Source organism: Eleginops maclovinus, chromosome 23, assembly GCF_036324505.1.
Source record: "Eleginops maclovinus isolate JMC-PN-2008 ecotype Puerto Natales chromosome 23, JC_Emac_rtc_rv5, whole genome shotgun sequence".
NCBI lineage: Eukaryota > Metazoa > Chordata > Actinopteri > Perciformes > Eleginopidae > Eleginops > Eleginops maclovinus.
The window spans coordinates 25,061,134-25,083,151 of record NC_086371.1 but is presented as its reverse complement, the minus strand read 5'-3'; the positions used below and the strand labels follow the sequence as shown (position 1 = coordinate 25,083,151).

Below are 22,018 nucleotides of genomic sequence, written 5' to 3'. Positions count from 1 at the left end.
TATTCTTTATTTAATTGAATGCTAGTAGATTTCATTGCACTAAGTATAGAACTGGTCTATCTTGTCTGTATTGCTACAAGTTTCAGCACCTGTTAAGAAACCAACAATAGCAGTGTTATGAGCAAATGTCTACAATGAACAGTTTCAAAGAACGTATAGTGATTTCTAGCTCGTAGTGTGAAAAAAAGTATTTATTTGAATATCTCACGAAAAAAGTGAAATGAACTGAACTTTGAACTAGTTCAGAATTAAAATTGTGAACTTTGAACGTGAACTGTTCACTTTGAGCATGTATGAACTGAACTTGAACTAGTTCAGAAAAGCTGTGAACTGGCACAACACTGTCAATAACCCCCTAACCACTCCAACATCCTAATTGGCCAAGTAATTTTTTAAGTATTGTCCACACAGACTATAAAACGAATTCAAGATTCACAGGCGTTATTGTCATATGAATGAACATCTCGAGTCCTGAGCTCCTCCAACAAGGCAATATGTTATATAAGACATAAAACAATAGAAAATAAAATAGAAATAGTGCAAGACCAGAGTGCAAGTAATGCAGATGAAGTCAACAGTATACTGTACATGTCAGGAAAATAAATAATAATCATTTGAGTTTTTTTATATTCCTAGTATTTTTAAAAATGTATCAGTTGATAATAATTATCATTGTGAACAACTGAAGGTAGACAGACTCAACACTCCACAAGCTTTTAGATGATGAAACATGACGCTTTGTTTTAATATTAGTCATTCTCCACAGTCTGATTGCTACACGTGAAGAAGAGGTACACTATTTCCATATGGACACACAATTGGCTATTGGAAAGAAATACGTAAATTTGTTTCTGATTTACTTCTTTTTGCTGATTGCATTTTTTTCATTGAGAATAATCCAGTATAAATAAATGGTGTTAAGTCCTGTGCCAGTAGAAACCAAATCCAATAGAAGCTGTGACACAATCACCTATTAATATCACCTGAAGAAAAGACCAACAGATATCCATAAATGTTGTCCCTGACACTGAGCTATAACAGGAAGAATAAAGGTCTGAGAAGAGCAAATGGAACATTCTGGATGAAGCAGGCAGCACAAAGAGGGGCAGAGAATATAGAACAGTCTAAGTTGATCCAGAGATGATACACAGACATCAGTTTCGCTTTTCATTACTACCATAAACAATGAAATGCACACCCACCCCCACAAAAAAGTGCAAACTATTAATACAGTTCCTTTAATATTATTATTTAATTCTCGAGCACTACTCATCTGATTCTCCTTAATAGTACGTTTTAATTAGACGTATTCTATTTTAATTTCATTTGGAATCCCATATTGAAAATGACATTAATAAAGCCTTGCATGGTTATGGGTATGGGAGGCTTTTTCAGCGAATAGAAAAAGTATAAAGGAGTATGGCTCACACCTGAAACTTGCATTGTCTTATATTGTACTTCTTAAATATGTGTGAGAATATATCACTCAGTATTCATGTTTTAATAAGCCCACTTATAATAATATATGTATAATAAATTCAGTGCAGATACCACTGTGAAGTGTCTTTGAGCACCTGAAAATAAAATTATTATTAAATTAAGTCGAACAAAGTTGAAAACATATTCTAACAAATCTTAGTTGATTAAAAAAAGTCCAATAACTTAATTCCAGACCAAACTTGAATTTTACCCTTCATATTTCCCCTTATTATAATCAATCTGAGGCTTCTGTTGTCAGGGATGAGCTGCAACTCTGTAACACAATAGATGAAACCCTACGGAGAGCTGAGATGGAGGCTGTTGGATTCATATATCCAAGTATCAAGTATCATTTACATACATATGATAGACTTCTCTAACCTATAACTTAACTTTTGAGGCAATATACCTCACCTCTAGTGAGGGGCCCAGCCCGTCATACACCATATAACATATTGGGACACTCTGGTATTTGGGGGTAGTTTTTGTGGGGTTGGCCTCAGCCCCTTAATTCCAGTGAAGGGGATTCTTGATGCTTCATCTTACCATCATTCTGTCATTCTGGACTATTCTATGCTTCCAACTTTGTGGAAACAGTTTGTGGAAGGCCCTTTCTGTTCCAGCATGACTGTGCCCCAGTGCACAAAGCAAGGTCCGTAAAGGCGAGGTTGGATGAGTTTGGTGTGGAAGAACTGGACTGGCCCTTACCGAGCCCTGACCTCAACCCCACTGAACACCTTTGGGATGAACTAGAACGGAGAGCCAGGCCCTGACGTCCATCATCAGGGTCTGACCTCACAGATGCTCTTCTGGATGAATGGGCCGAAATTCCCACAGACTCACTCCAACATCTTGTAGAAAGCCTTCCCAGAAGAGTGGAAGCTGTCACAGCTGCAAAGGGGGGGCACATATATATTAATGTCTAAGATTTTGGAATGGGATGTCATAAAAGCTCCTGTAGGTGTCCCAATACTTTTGTCTATATAGTGTATGTTTGTCTGTATGTGGCCCTCAGTGAAAACAGTTTGGATACTGCCGCCTCAAGTTATGGAGAATCACTTTTACCTGTACGGGTTGAAAAAAAAAATATGTGTACATACAACACTTACACAGACATGTTACTTTTACGAAACATAAGCTTATCCTAACAGTATTTATTCATAGTTACAGTACCGTCAGGAGACAGGAAGAGACAACATGATTGACTTTCAACACAAAATGGCCAGCTGAAGACTTCTACAGCCCAACCACTCAGAGAGCTACAGAGGTCTGATCCAGCCTGAGGATGTGGAACACATTGTGACTGAGGATGAGTTATATACAGCGATATTCAGATGTAGGGTCACTTCAGTTAAAGGAATGCTCTGTTTTTTTTTTACTCGAGTCCAACTTTGTCTCTCAAAATCAGTCTCTTACTTTTTTGTGTCGTTGGAAAAATGACATCAGCCCTGATTATGTCCGCATAATTATCAACTTCATTTTTTGGTACATTTATTTAATTTTTTCATTCCAAACATTTTTTAAATGTGTCAGTTGATAATTAACACTGTTAAAATGTTTTCAACGTAGCAAAATCAAGAATCAACAAGCTTTGGATTATGAAACATGACGCTTTGTTTTTCAAAATCATTTCCTTTGTGGTTGGAATTGGTATTACTATTAATGAGATGAAATATATATATTGATAGTCCACATGAATCTTTCTATGCCAATTTCATCTTTCACGTGATGCTCGCCCTGATTTTCATGATCTCTTACAGAGCACAGCTATCGAGTCGGACTGATAGACCACTACCACATTTTCTGTTACCTTGGTAATGGTATCAAAAACGAGTTCAATTTATGAAAAACGTATTGATCAGAAATACAACCAATTACAATCCTACCCAGTGAAACAGTTGATCAATTCATTCGGTTAGAAAAGTGGCGGTAGAGTGAGCTGAGTGTATCTAACATGACTGGGTGTGGTTCAGCAGTGACTCCATGTTTTCCTATATCAGTAGAACTTTTCAGGGAGTGTCCCATCCAGAGTTTCTCCATGACAAATATTCACAACACACTGCTGATGGTATTTCCCCAGTCTGTTAACACCAGTTTAAGCTAGTACAAATCAAGCTAGAGGTCTGAACTGGCAGGACTGCAAACCACATATTTGATACTTCAACAGTCTCAAAAACTATGTTGTGTGAGGCATCAGACAGAGGAGCGGGTCTGTAGACAGGCATTCATTTCCCCAATGTCCAGCAGCCAGGGGTCCTGATTCAGCTTCAGGTAGGAAAGGCTTCAGCCCGCCCAGCTAGTGCAGGTTGGGATACTTCAGGCAGAATCTGTCAAATGTATCATATATGGCCTTTCTGAAAAATAAACAGAAATGCAATCAATTATAGAAACAACACAACAAAGTGTAACACAACACAGTCTGGGTTTGGATTTTATTTTGTTTTTTACAGATCAACAACAAATGCACCCCTCAGTCAGACAGCACAGGGTTATTGTGTGACTGAAAAACAGCTGGAGCGTCCTTACATTTCACAAGCTCTACAACAGGAGGCCTTCAACTTGAAGGTTAGAACGTTGATACGACCTAAAGAAACAATTCACTTGACACAAGTGAATTGTTTCTCTGGGAAACACTCATGATACTGTGTGACTGGTGGGGTGTGTTCAGACACCAGCTTGCATATTAACCAAATAACAGCCAAACATTTCATTTTGTCATTTTAACAAGATTTATGAGGTCTTTTTGTAAATGATCAACAGCTCATGTGAACTGCGTCGGGAAGGTTTCCTTTTAATCTAAGGTGGGGGTCATTGCCAGCTGAGACAGGAGTCACGAGCCGCTGCTGTTAAACTCAAAGTCGGGCAAACATAGAATACTACGGCCCGCAGCACATAGACACTTCCCAATTCTAACTTGCATATGTTAGGTGATCTGCACAATTAGCATAGGTTGTGTTCATTTGCATTAACTGCATTATAGCCTACATACACAATAGCTAAAAAAAACGATTTAGACAATTTTGGAGTGGTTTGGGGGTGATTGAGTACATTTCTGACATTTTCAGGATCAAAAATTGCAGCTTTAACCAGAAAGTGGGCATATTTGTACTGTATTGTTTTAAGATGTTCATTGCTATTTCTACTCTGTAGCTTCTGTGCATATGACATTAACACCTTGGAATCTATAATCAGCTCCACAGTCTCTGTGGACGATACTCAAAAAATGACTTGGCTGATTTGTATGTTGGAGTGGTTAGGGGGTTATCGAAGATGCTGAGTCCACTTCTGCCATTTTCAACATCAGAAATGTCAGTTTTAACCAGGAAATGCCAATATCTGCCCTCTCTGTGGACTGATTTTGATAAATTTGGGGTCGATTTGGAAGATTTAGGAGACTCTGTATGATTTGGATTGAACAGATTGTCTATTTATTTGAAAAAGAAGTGTCCACAGTAAAGGTAATACTTTCCATCTTGATCTATATCTAATGATCACAACACTACTCATGGTAGTCAAAATCAGCCTACAGAGAGTACAACTATTGCAGTACTATACACTTCTATCATCAAACTTTGGGGTACTCAACAATTCCGGGTTCACTATAGGAGTCTATGAGCTGCAACTCGACTAGAAGGCTCTAATCTCAACATGACCTGTTGCTACTGGGCAGAGAAAGAAAAGAGCACGTCTTCACCAATATCAATAATTACTGACCATTTACTCCAACAACATAACATCAGGTAATGCTAGAAGGCATAGAAATGTGAGTGTCACGAGTCAAATACAAACTGTTTTCTGGAAAGCACAAGTTTACCGAAACAAAGGAGCACACATGACACATGTTTTGAGTTTGAAGTTTACCTAAAGACGCTCTGTTTGAACAGATATGCACTGATGTGTCCTCCGTTCATATATCTGACTTCACACCCAGGCCAGATCTCCTGCAGACTGAGCACTCCTGTCCGGGGGATGTAGGCGTCCTCTTTGGCCTGGACCACGATAATGAGACTGGGGTCTACAGGGACTAGGACAGAGGAGAGGACAGATCTAATTCAGATGTGTCCACTGACAGATACATAGCAAATATCAGTTTGAGCATCATGTAAAGCTGACGACATATTGTCTGTCTACATAGGTCAGACCTGCAGAAACCTGGGTGTGACAACAGAGACCTTTCCTTTGAACACCGACTTATAAATGTGCTTCAATCATAGTTTCATTAACTTAGGATCTTCTCAAAAGTACTTTCTCAATCAATCTTAAGAAGCTCATATATGCTTTTATATAATGAGGGTTACATTAATGTGATTCGTTGTTTTAAGGGTTAAAGGTCAACTATTTTTAAAAATCTACTTTTTCTACATAATGTGTCCCCTCTGTGTTGAGAGACTCTGAAAGTTTCAGGAACAAAGACCCCCTCTCTTATTTTCCTGGTCCATCTCTATAAAAATCTGTCTGAAAATCAGCTGATCTGTCACAATTAGCCAATAACCAACCAAGGTAACCCCCCCCACACCTTATCACCTGGATCTCCTCCTAGAGCTCCATTGTGTTTTTAAACCAATCACTTCTCAGAGGTGCGTGGCCAGCAGCAGCTCATTGCCATTTAAAGCTACAGACACAGAATCGGCACTTTAGGAACAGGGCTGAAACAGAGGGGTTTATGGGATGCTGCGATGATCTGTTTGGTGTTTCAGCCAATCAGAGACAGGTTCTGAATATATCTGAGACCTGGGATATACTGTTGAAAAAGTGCGGTGGTGTCTAATGTGGTCGGACTGGAGGCAGTTGGAAGCCACTGTGCCCGCCGAGTCAAACACAGACATGTATGATGCCAGGCGAAACCACAAATGCCTTTTTTATTAAATTGGTTTGGAGCTGTTCAGTTTCTGATAGAGGAGCTGTGATAGTATTATGATAGTTGTTCCTCTGTCTTTTGTATGCTACAGTACGAAACTGAAAACAGACTGTGGATCTGCACCTTAGAACTCACCAGAGAAGTTGGCCATGTGTGTACATTCGTCCATCACCCCCTTCATGAAGCTTATAGACTCTCTGTGTAATGAGGGCCGAGAGCATTTAGTCGATTCCGCCTTCATCCCCTGCTGTAGGTTGTTTTCGCCTGGGCTTCTAGAGAGGAAAAGAATAAATCAACTTTAAGAGGAAAGAAACACAATAGAAAATCACCAGCAATCAGGTTGAAGAACATGAGACGTGTTGTCCTGTTGGTATCATTCCTTTAATAGAGAAGAACTGTTGCTGGATCTATGGAGAGTTCCCAAACTGAACCTGGTCAACCTAGTTATTGGGTTTCCCATTATTCCAGAACACCACTATTCAAACATCAACACAGCTAAGGTCTAGTTTCCAGCTCAGAGGGTCCTATAGTGAACCCAATACCCTACATTTTGATGTCAGAAATGTATAGTAGAGGTCCCCAGTTCATAGAAACTGCTGGAAGCTAACTTGTATGGGTTGGGCAATTTGCACAGTTAGTATAAGTTGTGTTAATTAGCATTACAGCCTATGTGGACAATAGTTAAAAAGTGGCTTGGCTGGGCGTTTAGGGAAGATTGTATATCGCTGCATTTGTACTAATGTATACAGAAGTATGTTTGGAAAGTCAGTTGAAGCATGACGAACATGTGAACGCAGAGCAGAAAGAGTGAGGAGGGAAATGATAGTGGATATATGAACTGACATTTCAAAACGGCAGCTTTTATTCACTATACTGTAAAGCAATTACCTTGGTAGATATTCGTGGCTCGTCCCACTGCTGTTTACTGATGATAACACTTGTTCTACTCCCCCTCGACATCCTCCGCCAATCAGCAGGCCTCGTTCAGCCTCAGCCTCCCCTGCAGCTCTGGTGTTCTGACCCCCAGACACTCTCAACAGGTGTTCTAAAGAGTCTTCATTTTTCGCAAATTCTGGATCCATCTTAAAGGAATCAGCCTGGTGAAAGAGAACACAGACCAAAACACAGATACAGGGTACTTATTATTGCGTGTTCTGAATTAGGGGTTATTTCTCTAGCAGAATCCTTGGTGAGAAATCCAAACACCATATACAGAAGTTAAAGGAAAGCTTACCCCACAGTACTCCAACAGCTTGATGATCTCTTCTTCATACACTGAGTTTATGGCATACTGCTTCTCCAGCTCCTTCCAGTTCACTGCTTTACTCAGCACGCCCTGCAAACACAGGGTCATAGGGGAGAGTGGGGTAAGATGAGCCAGTGGGTAAGTAGACCCACCCACTTTATCTAAGGACACATTTTTTGTCATGTGACCATAAATTCAGCACCCATCATGTCTATCCGGCTGTGATGGAGAGAGGCACAGGTAAAGTGGTAAAAGTGTTTTTTACAATAAACCATGTTCTGCTCGTCAAAGTAAAGCTTCAACATGTCAGGTATAATTATTTCTGTCAAAGCTAATGTATCCAGCTCTGAAAATGTGTCTTATACATGTTGGTTATTTAGCAAGGAGTAAAACCATGTGAATCATTTAGCTAAAGATTAGCATGAAGGGCTAAGATAGACTGATGTGGTGCACACTCACCTGTTTGACTGGCACCTTGGTCATTAAACCCAACACACACAAAACAAAAAAGAATTTAAAGGGTATAGCCCATTAGTAGTTACACACTAGCTCTTGTCTGGCTTATTTGAAGTGTATATACAGCCCCAGAAAAATGAAGAGACCACTTCAGCATTATCATTTTCTCTTGTTTTACTATTTATATATACTGTTTGTCTTTGAGTTGAATGATTTTTTTTAAATTCTCTAAATTACTGATAATTTTCCTCTGTTTTGGAATTCAACAGACACTGGAATGGCTGCTATACATGTGGAGATAAAGATTTAAGAAACATTTGAAGTGTTCTTTTAATTTTTTCCGGAGCTGTATGTTCATTTTTCATGTTGTTCCGAGTTTGCATCTTTATGGTTTATTGCACTTTAATGTAATGTAAAAGAAACAAAAAACAATTAGCTACTATTGTCAGAGTTTGGAATTCTTTATATTTATAGGGTTTTTGATTGTTTATATTTTGGCATTGTTCTTTGTTTATAATATTATAACTTATTATTTCTGCATCAATTATGGGTAGTATTATCAGCTGTTCACCTGTGTGAGGTGTGTGTGGAAGAGAGGGTAAGAGTGTCGCAACCTTTCCTTTATTATCTATATTAAAGCAAGATTTGTACAACACATTTTTGGATACCAGACTTCATTTTTGATAGCGCGTCTGACAAAGGCAACCAGGCCCGACCTCAGCCTCTCAGTGGAAAATGTTTGTTCCTGCTATCGCTACAACTATAACCAACTACAATGTTTGGTTATGATGTCAATCGTAATGCTGCTCTAATAACTGAACTGATCTATTTGAGATAGAAAGAGTGTTACCGTGGTGAAGACACTTGAGGCCGTGGACCAGGACAAACAGGGAATCAGAGGAATGGGCTTTGGCCAGTTTGTCACCGCCAGGGACGCCATCTAGACACAGAGACACACAAGACATGAATAATGAGATTTGTTGGTCAGATGAGGAATTATAATGGACCCACTGGTATTTGTATGCAAGCTTGCAAGCAAAACATATACTTTGACAAATAAAGGAAGGGGCTGGTGATAGTGGGTCTCCAGGATCACAAGCATATGGATTAGTTGTTTAGAATATATGTGTTGGATTAAAGAAAATCAAAGGGTCTTAATAAAAAAGAAACAGACAGAATGTGTGCTGTTATGATGACTCACATATCCTCCCATGGAGATGCCAGTCATTCCTAGTGGCCAGTAACCTTCTCTCTCCAGCCAACGGAGAAGCACCGTTGACTCCAGGATCAAAGCCCCTCCCATCACAAACAGGTCTGACACATTCTTTAGACTGGACCGCCTAAAATACTCACAAATAATGTCCCTGTTTACTTAGTGCTGAAATCATCCCAGCGTTAAAGGACAAGTCCAATTGGAAATATATATGAGTATTAACGAGCAAGAGCTGTAGGTTGACTCAGCAGATTGGATTCCAACACTCACAAAGCATCAGACCATACCGAGAACAGTCTGCAATGACGCCTGTATCATAATCAGGGAGGGAGGGTGACTTTAAAAATGTATTCTGTTACAATTACTAGTTACCTGTAAAAAAAAAAGTCATCACTAACCTAGTCTGAGTATCACAATATAAAAGTAACCTGATGACTTTCTGTTTGAATTACCTCAATATCAAAAGCAATGCAAAAAAATCCAAGAGAAAATAAATATAAATAAGATGTATTTTACTTAAGTTAGAAAAATGTGAACTTATAAAACAAAAAAACAAGATATTTAGGATCAGAAATGTGTAATATTTGAGGCTAGGCTTACAAAATGGCAAAGTTCCGACGTGTTTTAGTTTAATAAATCAGATGTCCACCTACTGCATGGAAAAGAAATTCAAAAAGGAATTGAAAGTAGCCTAAAAGAAAAGCAACAGTAGGTCTATCTATAATATGTCCTTTTTATTTATTTAGTAATCCCCATTCAAAACAATTTCACAGTAATCTGATTATGTCTTCTGTTAATGTAACTGTAAGGGGATACAGTTACCTTTTTATTGTATCCTGATTACATAATCCTGTAGGTAATAATCAACTGTGATATTGGGCTACACTGTCCAAAATGACTTTACTTAAATCACCCACTTGATTGGAGTGAAGGAGTGATGCGATCAAGAGCAGAAAGGTAGTGCATTTAGCTCATGTGTGGAGGAGTTTAGATAATAAATGTAATAACTAATTATTAGAACTGCCCTTACATTCATTTGATTTCTAAACTGAAATAAACCATCTTTTGCAAAAACATTCAAACAATTCTATAATACAGATAAGAACCAGTTCCACCAACAGATAAAGAAGAACTTTCTTTTTACAGTTTCTTACACCATAGATTAAATTTAGATTCAAACATATGCTACTTTTGTCATTTAGATATTGAAACATTACAACGTCTTTTCTTTTCTTTCCAGTATTGGCTAACGTATACTGAGCAAAACATTCCGGACTTAACATTGGAAAATCTAAAGTTCAGCAAGTATTTTATACACCAATCTCGCTTTTTCAGAATATCCCCAGTTTGTATTTCCTTTCTAAATGAAATACTACACAAAATATTTATTAAATTATGCATAAAGTTAAAAAAAAAACAAGAATTGTACACATTTTTTAAAGACTTTAGTTCTTGAACATTTTTTATTCTGTTCATAATGCCCTCAGTTTTTAAGTTAAGTAAGGAACATTAACGTTTATGTGCCTTGTTATAATTGATATAATGGTTAAATAAAGTTCAAACCTGGACCTAGGTGTGAGAGGTTTCTAAAGGTTTGATATTCTGGGATGCATGGATTAAGATGACAACAGCAGTTTACTTCCCCCCCTTTAGATGCCCTGGAGTGTAGCATTAATATCACTTATCCGCTCCATGATTTTCCACACCTTGATAATAACTGCCATTAAAGGAAAGGGGCTGAACATCAGTATGTGTGTGGTACTGACATGTCTCCAGTGCATAGAAATGACACACACTATTGAATGTATGTTTAAAAAACACCCTGATGTCGTTAATTCCATTCTTTTTTTAAATAACGCTGCAAAACCACTGCATGTGGTCATTCTAATGCTGCACCAGTGTATGTCAAAACCTAAATATCAACTGATATATTGTTTAGTAAAGAACCAAAATACAGATTCCAATGTAGGCATGATGTCATGTACAGTATGCCAGATTCAAACTGTACATCCTTTGTCAGGGATTTTACCTCTGCAGAATGATTCAACTTTTCAATTTTATTTTCCTAAGCTGAAAGCTTGCCTTTATCTACTTTACACATTTTACACATAAAAATGCAAATATTGGTAATCAATCATTCAGGTCACTTGTGTGTGAACAGAAATGTACTTACAGTTGGTCTTTGGGTTTACGGTAGCCATGTAAAAGATCAGTCAAGGATTCAAAACATGTCATCAACAGTTCACTTCTCACTACACTTGTATATATATTATTAGAATATACATACACCGATCAGCCATAACATCATGACCACTGTGAGGTGAGTTGAAGAAAAGTGATTATCTCGTTAGAAAGGCACCTGTCAGTGGGAGGGAGGGCAGCAGGGGAACACTTCGTCCTCAAAGTTGATGTGTTGGCATCAGCAAAAATGGGCAAGCGTAAGGATCTGAGCGACTTTGACAAGGGCCAAACTGTGATGGCTAGACGACTGGGTCAGAGCATCTCCAAAACTGCAGCTCTTGTGGGGGGGGTTCCCGGTCTGCAGAGGTCAGTACCTACCAAAAGTGTTCCAAGGAAGGAAAAAAAACACAGGATCACAGGTGGCCAAGGCTCAGTGATGCACGTAGGGACCGGTCAGGGTGCTCATGCTGACCCCTTCCTGGAGACGGTATTCCCTGATGGCAGTGGCCTCTCTCAGCAGGATAACTGTCACATTGCAGAGATGCTTCAGGAATGGTTTGAGGAACACGACAACGAGTTCAAGGTGTTGACTTGGCCTCCAAATTCCCCAGATCTCAATCCATCGAGCATCTGTGGGATGTGCTGAATAAACAAGTCTGATCCATGGAGGCCCCACCTCGCAACTTACAGGTCTTAAAGGACCTGCTGCTAACATCCTGGAGCCAGACACCACAGCACACCTTCAGAGGTCTAGTGGAGTCCATACCTCGACGGGGCTGGGCTGTTTTGGCCGCAAAAGGGGGACCTACACAATATTAGGCTGGTGGTCATGATGTTATGGCTGATCGGTGTATTTCACCTCATTCTATGCTCAAAGGGCTGGCGTGATCAAGCAGTCTTTGCTACAGCGATTACCACCTAGCACGTGGATACCCTGAGTGCTGCTGCTGTGGTTACTCAGGGATTTGTCTCACAAAACAGTTTCAAAATTTAAAAGGAAAAATAAAAAGTGGGAAGCAGATGCGATGAGAAAACAGAAGGATATAATAAGGGTTCTCCAGAAGCAGCGAAGCCATTCCAGCCTCTTTCACCATTGGCCTGGCCATCAAGGTCCGCCGACGCCAGAAAAACTACACACACACAGAAACACACACAGTCATTACTACTGAAAAGAGTCAAAGGAACAGAGAAAGTCATAATGATACCAGCCGGGCTCTGAAGCGCAAGCAAGTCTTTAAAAACTCTCTTTAATATTACATTAATTCATATTAAACTCAAAATTCACAATTAGACTCATGCTAAAAAGCACATCAACAAGAGAAATAAATCTAGACCACAACTGCACTACTGTTGGCCGTACTCTATCAATGTCTGCTTGGTGACATTTGTACACTTTATACACACAAGGTTTAAGTTATGTATAGAGAGAGAGATGTAAATGTGTAAAGCCTTACATGGTCTCCCGTCCCTGCCAAGTGGATGCATACTGGTCTGTTTTTCTGCCACTTCTTAGGGACTATAAACTGGAACCTGAAACACACAAACACTGTCAAGACACTTTGCACAGGCAACTCTAAAGGGAAAGACAGAATGATTCAACAACTGTGTTAAAAGGCCACATTAACGGTTCTGCCCTGTGATGTTTAATGACACACCAACACTGTGATAAAACGACCTGAAATATATTAAGAATATGTTGATTAGCATTATAGAGATCGAAAAATTGAAATAAAAACTGCTGTAATTTAAACTAGCATAATGTATTTTATTACAATTACCTTATTTATTTATTTAAATGTTAATCATTGAGTTGTCCAGACTGATGTCCTCTTTAACACCTCACTTTCTCCAGTCTGCACCAAATGATGACTTTGTATTCATCGACCAGTTTCCTTGCGCTCCTTTGAGTGTTCCAATTCCTCAGTTGAAGTTTTTTTTTTCTATGTTGGATTACGTCATTAGTGTTGGACCGGTTATAATCCTGTTTTTGATTCAACTCACTCTGTTTATATCTTTTGAGATTGGAATAATCCAGCATTAAAAAAGATCACATTTCCATGAGGGTGGAAAGAAGTGCATGGAGGCTCACGTATCATTTGTTTACAGTACTTTTTATTGTTTTACAGCTACAGGTTATAAGAGACGAGGAATGGAAAGTAAGCCCTGAAGTAAAACTGAAACTAAAGAAACCAGCCACTCCATCTGGGCAGATCGCCATCTTGGGTCATCACACAGACAAAGCAACAGTCCCCTGCTGGGTCAAGTGGGACACTTTGAGGTGGTAAAATGTGGTAAACCAGTCCGATCCGGTATTCGGCTAAAAAGCGGGTTTGAAAATGTTTACACTAGCCCAACCTTACAAGTCAAAGACCCCCGATGAGATGCAGACAGCACGCCTTTATTGCACGTTCTTTTGTCAGAGGTGGGAAGTAACTAAGTACATGTACTCAAGTACAATTTTAAGGTACTTGAGTATTTCAATTTCTTGCTACTTTGTACTTCTACTTCACTACAACTCAGAGGTAAATGGTGTAATTTTACTCCCCTACATGTATGTAATCCCTTTAGTTACTTTACAGATCTGGATTAATGATGGTAAATATAATCAGCCCTTAAATCAGACTTTAGTTCACCTGCAGTAAATCCAGCAGCTACCCTGCAGTATACAAAGCCATTCAAACTAGCTGCACCTTTACCAGCTCTGAGAACACTTTAATGATCAATAATTATAAAACATATCAGAGATATTATTCTGAAATGGACCAATCAGACAATGACTACTTTTACTGTCACTACTTTAAGTACATTTAGATGAGAGTACTTTCTACTTTCACTGGAGGAACATTTAGAATACTTTTACTGTGACAGAGTATTCCTACACTCTGGTACTTCTACTTTACTCAAGTACAAGATCTGAGTACTTCTACTTTACTCAAGTACAAGATCTGAGTACTTCTACTTTACTCAAGTACAAGATCTGAGTACTTCTACTTTACTCAAGTACAACGCACTAGGTAGGTTTGAGGTAAAATCATTGAAAAGTAGTTTTTAAACAGCTGAGTAAATTATTGGATGCAAATAACAGTTTTGATGTGTTCCAGTCAGGCTTTGGACCGCACCACAGCACTGAGACTGCTCTTGTTAAGGTCTTCAATGACATCCACTAAACACAGACAGAATCTCACTGTTAGTATTATTGGATCTCAGCGCTGCATTTGACACTGTTGACCACAACATATTACTAGACCGACTAGAAAACTGGTTGGGACTTTCGGCAACAGTTCTAAATTGGTTTGAGTCCTACTTAAAGGACAGGAAACACTTTGTTTCTATAGGCAGCTACACATCAGAGCTGACAAATATGACATGTGGGGTTCCTCAAGGCTCCATCTCTGGGCCTCTTCTCTTTAACATCTACATGCTTCCACTGGCTCTGATAATGAAAAGCAACAAAACAAGTTGCCATAGCTATGCAGATGATACACACATTTACATTACCATTTCACCAGGAGACTATGCTCCAATTCAAACACTGAGTAAGTGCATTGAACAAATCAATGACTGGATGAGTCAGAACTTTCTCCAATTAAACAAAGACAAACCAGAGGAGATTCTTTTGGAACAAAGGAGGAACGACAAAAAGTCAGTACTGAGCTTCAGTCAGCACTGTTCAGAACAACAGCTAACAGCAGAAACCTGGTGTAGTCATGGACTCTGAATTTCAACAGTCACATTAAAACAGTTACTGAGTCCGCCTACTATCACCTGAAGAACATATCTAGGATTAAAGGACTAATGTCACAGCAGGATCTAGAAAAACTTGTCCATGCTTTTATCTTCAGTAGACTGGACTACTGTAACGGTGTCTTTACAGGTCTCACTCAGAAATCCATTAGAAAGCTGCAGCTGATTCAGAACGCTGCGGCTCGATTCCTCACTAACACTAAGAGAGTGGACCACATCAGTCCAGTTCTGAGGTCTTTACACTGAGAGAGTGGATCACATCAGTCCAGTTCTGAAGTCTTTACACTGAGAGAGTGGATCACATCAGTCCAGTTCTGAGGTCTTTACACTAAGAGAGTGGATCACATCAGTCCAGTTCTGAGGTCTTTACACTAAGAGAGTGGACCACATCACTCCAGTTCTGAAGTCTTTACACTAAGAGAGTGGATCACATCAGTCCAGTTCTGAGGTCTTTACACTGAGAGAGTGGATCACATCAGTCCAGTTCTGAAGTCTTTACACTGAGAGAGTGGATCACATCACTCCAGTTCTGAGGTCTTTACACTGAGAGAGTGGATCACATCACTCCAGTTCTGAAGTCTTTACACAGAGAGTGGATCACATCACTCCAGTACTGAAGTCTTTACACTGAGAGAGTGGATCACATCAGTCCAGTTCTGAAGTCTTTGCACTGAGAGAGTGGATCACATCAGTCCAGTTCTGAAGTCTTTACACAGAGAGTGGATCACATCAGTCCAGTTCTGAAGTCTTTACACTGAGAGAGTGGATCACATCAGTCCAGTTCTGAAGTCTTTACACAGAGAGTGGATCACATCACTCCAGTTCTGAAGTCTTTACACAGAGAGTGGATCACATCAGTCCAGTTCTGAAGTCTTTACACAGAGAGTGGATCACATCAGTCCAGTTCTGAAGTCTTTACACAGAGAGTGGATCACATCAGTCCAGTTCTGAGGTATTTACACAGAGAGTGGATCACATCACTCCAGTTCTGAAGTCTTTACACAGAGAGTGGATCACATCACTCCAGTTCTGAAGTCTTTACACTGAGAGAGTGGATCACATCACTCCAGTTCTGAAGTCTTTACACTGGCTTCCTGTCTGTCACAGAACTGATTTCAAAGTTCTGCTGCTGGTTTATAAAGCATTGAATGGTTTAGGCCCAAAACACATTTCTGATCTCCTGCTACATTATGAACCATCCAGAACTCGCAGGTCTTCTGGGACGGGTCAACTTTCTGTCTCCAGACTAAGAACTAAACAAGGAGAAGCAGCGTTCAGTTTTTATGCTCCAAATATCTGGAACAAACTCCCAGAACCCTGCAGGGCCGCTGCTACTCTTACTTCTTTTAAATCCAGGCTGAAAACATTTCTTTTTGCCGCTGCTTTTAATTGAACTGTTCTGATCTTACATTGTACTGTAACTTTTATTCTGCACTGTGACTTTTATTCATGTATTTTATACCTGTTGTGTTTATTTCATTATCTTTGCTCTTAAATGACTGTTTTTAAATGTCTTTTTATAATGTGTTTACACTGCACTAGTTCTTAATGCTCTTAATGTCTTTCATTTCTGTAAAGCACTTTGAATTGCCTTGTGTTGAAAGGTGCTATATAAATAAACGAGCCTTGCTTTGCCTTACAAGATCTGAGTAATTCTACTTTTACTCAAGTACATGGTCTGAGTACTTCTTCCACCTCTGATTTTAAGTTATCCACTCATCACCTCTGCAGCTACTACAATAGACTGGCAGTAGATGATGAAGCGATTATTCATACTACATATATTGTGTTTCTAGCTCTGGTGTGTCACTGAATCTGGTACACCTTGTGTGTGGTTAGTATCTGTTCATCCTATAATGCACACCCTGCTAGTCTGAATTATGCTGCACTGATACAAACTGAGGCTGTCAGGTTGAGCTCTTATATTAATGTATAGTACATTTGAAAAGTGTCACTGATGTGATATTTAAATAGTCTAAAAAGGTATTACATTTAATGTCAGGATGTGTGCACCTTCCCTTTATAGAAGTAGAGGAGGTCATGTCTGTACCTGGCTTTGACGGCCTCTGGTGGCAGGATGCCAGGAACCAAGTGCTCCAGAGGAGAGATGAAGAACCCTTCATGGATCTGACAGTCAGTGTGCTCCTCTGTCTGGACACAAAGGAACAAACACAGCCTCATGTCTTTTATAATCCAAAAATAGTTCCTCTAGTGAGCACTGAAGAGAGAACAGAGGGAGTACCTTGTTTATGTGAACTGGATAGTCCTTCGGCACCAGAGACCTGCACCGCTCTCTGTCAGCGATGTACTTCCGGAACTCAAAGATTCTATAAATCACAGAGAGAAGAGAGATGAGCATAACATCAGTTCAGAACCATCTGATTCTTCAGTGGTTCCCCAAAGGCCTGGGAACTGTGCGACTATACCAGTCTCCTCACTTCTAGTTTGCTGATGTGTTTAATGCTGAATACACTCAGAGAAAAACTGACTGTATGGTTGCAAAGTGGAAACCCTGCATGTTTTTCGTTTCTAATCTTTATTCAATAGATGAGAGCAGCACTACGTCACTTCCTGGCTAAATGAAGGCCCCGCCCACTTTCCATAATTTAACCATAATTAATTGGGTTCATTGTAAATTTTAAAAAGGCACAGTATTTTACATTTTTGGAATCTGTATTTACCGGCAGTCAGTTTCACCCAAAAATGGGCGTGGCCATGCATAGAGGGAAAGTACCTGGACGTGTTGCTCTCATCTATAGCCATGATCAGTGCCTCAAATCCTCTTCAGAAACCAAAGGGGATGTCACAGATACCAATGTTTGCAATGCTCTTACAATGCAAACGTGCATTCTGTACGATTCAATGCACTTTTGTCATTTTTAAAAAGCATACCTGAAACCACACTCAGCTCTTTATCAATCTCTTGGATAAAGATTAACATCTATTCTCAGTTGTCTCTGTTGTGAAGGTTTCCTACACAGTGCAACATGTTCCAAGAGAGTACAATGAACTACTCCTTATTCTGCCATATCCTTCATTACTGTTGCAACCTCATAGGTTTGAATGAAAAGTGGACTTTTTTTTCTGCCCATGTACATTGAAGCATCAGTGTTATCATCCCTGTTACTATAAAGCAAATCTCTAAGTTTACTGCTCCACTGTTGTCCAAACAAATGGTAAATGGATTTCCCAACCATGCACATTCATAGACTAAAGGCATGCTTTGCCAACCTCAGGGGTTTAGTGTCTTGCTCAGGGATCAAAGCAGGAAACGTTTGATTACTATGTGACCGCTTTACTACATGAGCCATGTTACCATAGCATTCCCTTTACCAACAGAGGTCATAACATCCCAGCTGTGATGCACGAGAGAAATATGCGGCGAACAGAAGGAGAAATGTTTCCCTCGTCACTTCAGAGACAGCTGATACTCATGACACACTGCATCTCAACTGCAGAATGTGTGCAAATAAGGAACAACACAGAGCTATACCTAAAATGACCCATACCGTTCTCATATACCCCGCTTTCCACAACAAGTGCAGCACCTTTCCTCACGCTCTCTGTCATCATTTTGCTCTAAAAAATATACGCTCTCATACGAACAGAAACGGAAGAACCTGTCCTACAGCAAAAACATCCAGTCAGCAAATATTTTTCCTGACTCTGAAACCCAGTGATCAGATAGACGTGCACCTGATTCACTTTCTACTTTATAACATTTGTTAAATTGACTTTACATTTATTTATCAAATAATTGTGCCAGCATGTTTATCTACCACTTTCCATTGGGACAGTCAAATATAAATATATAATCTAAAAATGTGGATGAAAAAGTGTTATTTTTTCTTAAATGGAAATGGGATCAGAGGAAATAGATGCAAAACTAAATCAATGCTAGCTTGATTTATGTTTCTGCACTTTCAATAATACAGAAAAGGCTTTAAGAACAGTGCAGTAGCTGCAGGTGGTCTCAAACGACTCTATACTGAACAACACATTTTGTCCAGATAATATTTATTTATTTATTAAGGGCAAAACTATAATAATTAAATCTTACAATGTGTGAAAAAAGAAAAGAAAATCTCTCTTGGTATTATGGACATTGCAATAAAGTGTAAAGAAAGGTATGTTTGTGAGAAGGAGTAAATAGTTAAGATGTGTTCTACTTGTAATTAGCATTCTCTCTGGATGAGACATCAGAGCACAGGTCAGGTTGGGAAGATCTGGAGAGCGTCTCCTCCCTGTGTGAGGAAAGGCTTCCCTACCCTGCTACCGTTTCCAGCTGTATTCAGTTCTGTTCTGTGATGTTACCTCTTGAGGTCTTCAGGCTTCCCCCATCCCCCAATGAAGAGTTTGGTGAGGAGCAGCCTTCTGTAAAATACATCCAGTCGGCTTACACCCATGGACCAGCACCTCGCATCTACAAGGAGAAAGACATTTATTTAGAAAGCATGAATACCGTAAACCCTTTTACACAATCACCATTAGAGGTGATGCTTCCTGCTGCTAATTTCAACATGGATTATCAGGGAAAGCAAAACAGGTGTGTCCCATGGATAGTAAATGTACTATGAAAAAAACCAATTAAGTTGAACCTATTTAATATTATTGCTTTCAACTAACCTGTTATATCAAATCTGTTGATTTAATACATGAAATTAAAGTGTACTGATTACTATTCACGAAAACTCTAGTGTGTCTCTACTGTGTGAAGAGGAGGGAAGAAGACCATAGTCTGTATAGAGTAGACTTTGTTCAGAGGAGCTTTTGCCATCCCCACGTCAAAGGGTCTTTGGGCCAGAAGATACCAGACCTTGAAGAGCAGTTTTTTAACCCCTGTTCATTACTTAACTGAAATAACTCACAGGAAAACTCTGCTGTGTTGCTGTTAAGCTGCACGCTCCTGGTAGGCTGTGGTTTTTTTTAGACACATAGAAAAAAAATACTGGTAGAATAGCTAATCCTGCTTTCGATTTTGAACAGCATAGTTGAAAGCTCTTTGTGATCAGTCCCTGTCATGTAAAGCGTAGTTTGTGTCAAGAAACTTAAACACAGTTGTTTGAAGTAGAGGTTATAACTTTTAACTGTTTTTATGTTTATGTCTACTCAGTTCATTTCTGTCTCTTCATCTGCATTTTCCCCTTTCCTGTAACAAGGTACATTTCCCCGCTGTGAGGAAAATAAAGAAACTTCTGAGTCTATTAAAGTAAAAGTACCTCAAAATTGTATTGTACTTTGACTTAATTTTTTTTTTTACGTATTGTATGTAAAGTTCTAAATGTACTTAGTTATATTCCACAGAATCCTTTTACAGTTTCCATAAAAGTATTATAGAATATGTTGTGTAGAGTCAATGTTTTTGAAATGTATTTAATGTGAAACAAGCCTTTAATCAAGTTTGAGCCTGAGTAACAATGATTGATAAGCAGAAATGGAATGAGAACTGTTAAAACCAAACAATACCCAACCCTGGGTAAGACCTGGACAGGAAGCCACTTGAACACATCATTATTTCATGGGGTTGTCTAACAAAATAAGCATAATTCATATTGAAATAAAAAAGGAAATAGCACAGAGAAAGTATAAAGGTGACTAACTAGGTTGTCTTCTTAACTAAATGGCACACAGCACCAAAGCCTCACTGAACTGGTTTACCTTAAAATCCCAGAGATTTTGAGATTTAGGCTACACACTGTGGAGGTTGTTTTTAAAAGCTTTGTTGGCACATGTTGATTCAATGGAAAAAACAATGCATCATGAGCAGAAAACTGAGGGTTCATGACTTAATGGTTTAACATCGTTTAAATAATGACTTAAATTCAGGACTTTGTTGTGCCAACTATACATTTGTTGTGCAGGTGCAGAGTTGCACGACTGTGATATAGAAATGCAATATGCATAAAGACGCAAGGAAATAGCAGTAACACTGTTGGGTGCTTTGGTTTAACTGTTTGCTTTTAGCGTATTTATTCTGAAAGGCTCCTGTTGATTAGAGGTCCAGTGGTTTATTTAAAATATCTCCAACAAGGATTATCACAGGTCAAACTTAATTGTTTTCACCTACGGTAAAATGACTTCACTTTGGCTACAGTAACTTCTATCTTTCAGTAAATACTGTTCATAATGTGTGAAGCACGTGACCTGTTATGTATGACTCGTGGTTCTTGGCAGTGACCTTAAGGGACGTGCACTTTTACTTCTACTTTGCGCGGTCCCGCTTGGCTTTGAGTTTTGTGGTAACATTCAAATACGATGGAACGGTCCCGTTATGCTGCACGATAAGGAGTGGTGTGATGTACAGATGCAGACGATATTTCTATGGTTTTATTAAGGCAACGTTACAAAGCAGACCGCAGAATACTGAAAATGATAAAAGCGTAACAATGATATCTGTAACCTATGTTATGTAATGCAACCTCATTGAAGGTGGTACTATAATATGAAATCACACTATAGCGCACTTCCGCTATACACTGTCCGGGGATGAACTGAGCTAAAGTAGGGAGCTAACTTAGCCTTGATGATTGTTTGCTTTTAGACAAGCTGACAAAAGAACATCCAAACACTCACACAGACACACACAGACAGTTGACAGAAACAGTAATGTTACACTACCTCCGGCTATACACGTCTGAGTTATCCTTGTGGATTTGCTCGAACTCCTAGCTAACAGCTACCGTCCTCAGAGGGCGAATGACTGGACCGATCGTAGTCAAGCTAAGCTATCATCCTCTCAAAACCCTGCAGCGACTTCCGGTTAAATTAACCTGTTCCAAAATAAGACACATAAACGGGTCAATCAAGGCGCGGTTTTTGTGGTCACATAAATCATTATTTT

General features: G+C 39.2%; 1 protein-coding gene across 1 annotated transcript; it reads right to left on the bottom strand.

The window, feature by feature from the left end:
- Positions 1 to 2,597: 2,597 nt before the first annotated feature.
- abhd18 (abhydrolase domain containing 18) lies at positions 2,598 to 21,982 on the bottom strand. Its single transcript, XM_063876415.1, has 14 exons — positions 21,796 to 21,982; positions 19,492 to 19,600; positions 17,420 to 17,504; positions 17,228 to 17,328; positions 12,888 to 12,963; positions 12,479 to 12,563; positions 11,426 to 11,453; positions 9,241 to 9,379; positions 8,890 to 8,979; positions 7,572 to 7,673; positions 7,226 to 7,434; positions 6,473 to 6,609; positions 5,341 to 5,503; positions 2,598 to 3,833 (listed from the first exon to the last, which is right to left on the bottom strand). Exons 2-14 carry the CDS (start codon positions 19,581 to 19,583, stop codon positions 3,776 to 3,778), a joined length of 1,365 nt encoding a protein of 454 aa, XP_063732485.1. The 5' UTR covers positions 19,584 to 19,600; positions 21,796 to 21,982; the 3' UTR covers positions 2,598 to 3,775.
- Positions 21,983 to 22,018: the final 36 nt, after the last annotated feature.

What these genes read in the sequence shown, in the direction of transcription:
- abhd18 (XM_063876415.1), bottom strand. Translation starts at nt 19,583, where the DNA reads ATGGGTGTAAGCCGACTGGATGTATTTTACAGAAGGCTGCTCCTCACC. An exon ending in AGCTGTTGGAGTACTGTGGG is followed by an intron (nt 7,435 to 7,571) that starts GTAAGCTTTCCT and finishes CTCTTTCACCAG; the next exon opens with GCTGATTCCTTTAAGATGGA. An exon ending in AGCCACGAATATCTACCAAG is followed by an intron (nt 6,610 to 7,225) that starts GTAATTGCTTTA and finishes TTTCCTCTCTAG; the next exon opens with AAGCCCAGGCGAAAACAACC.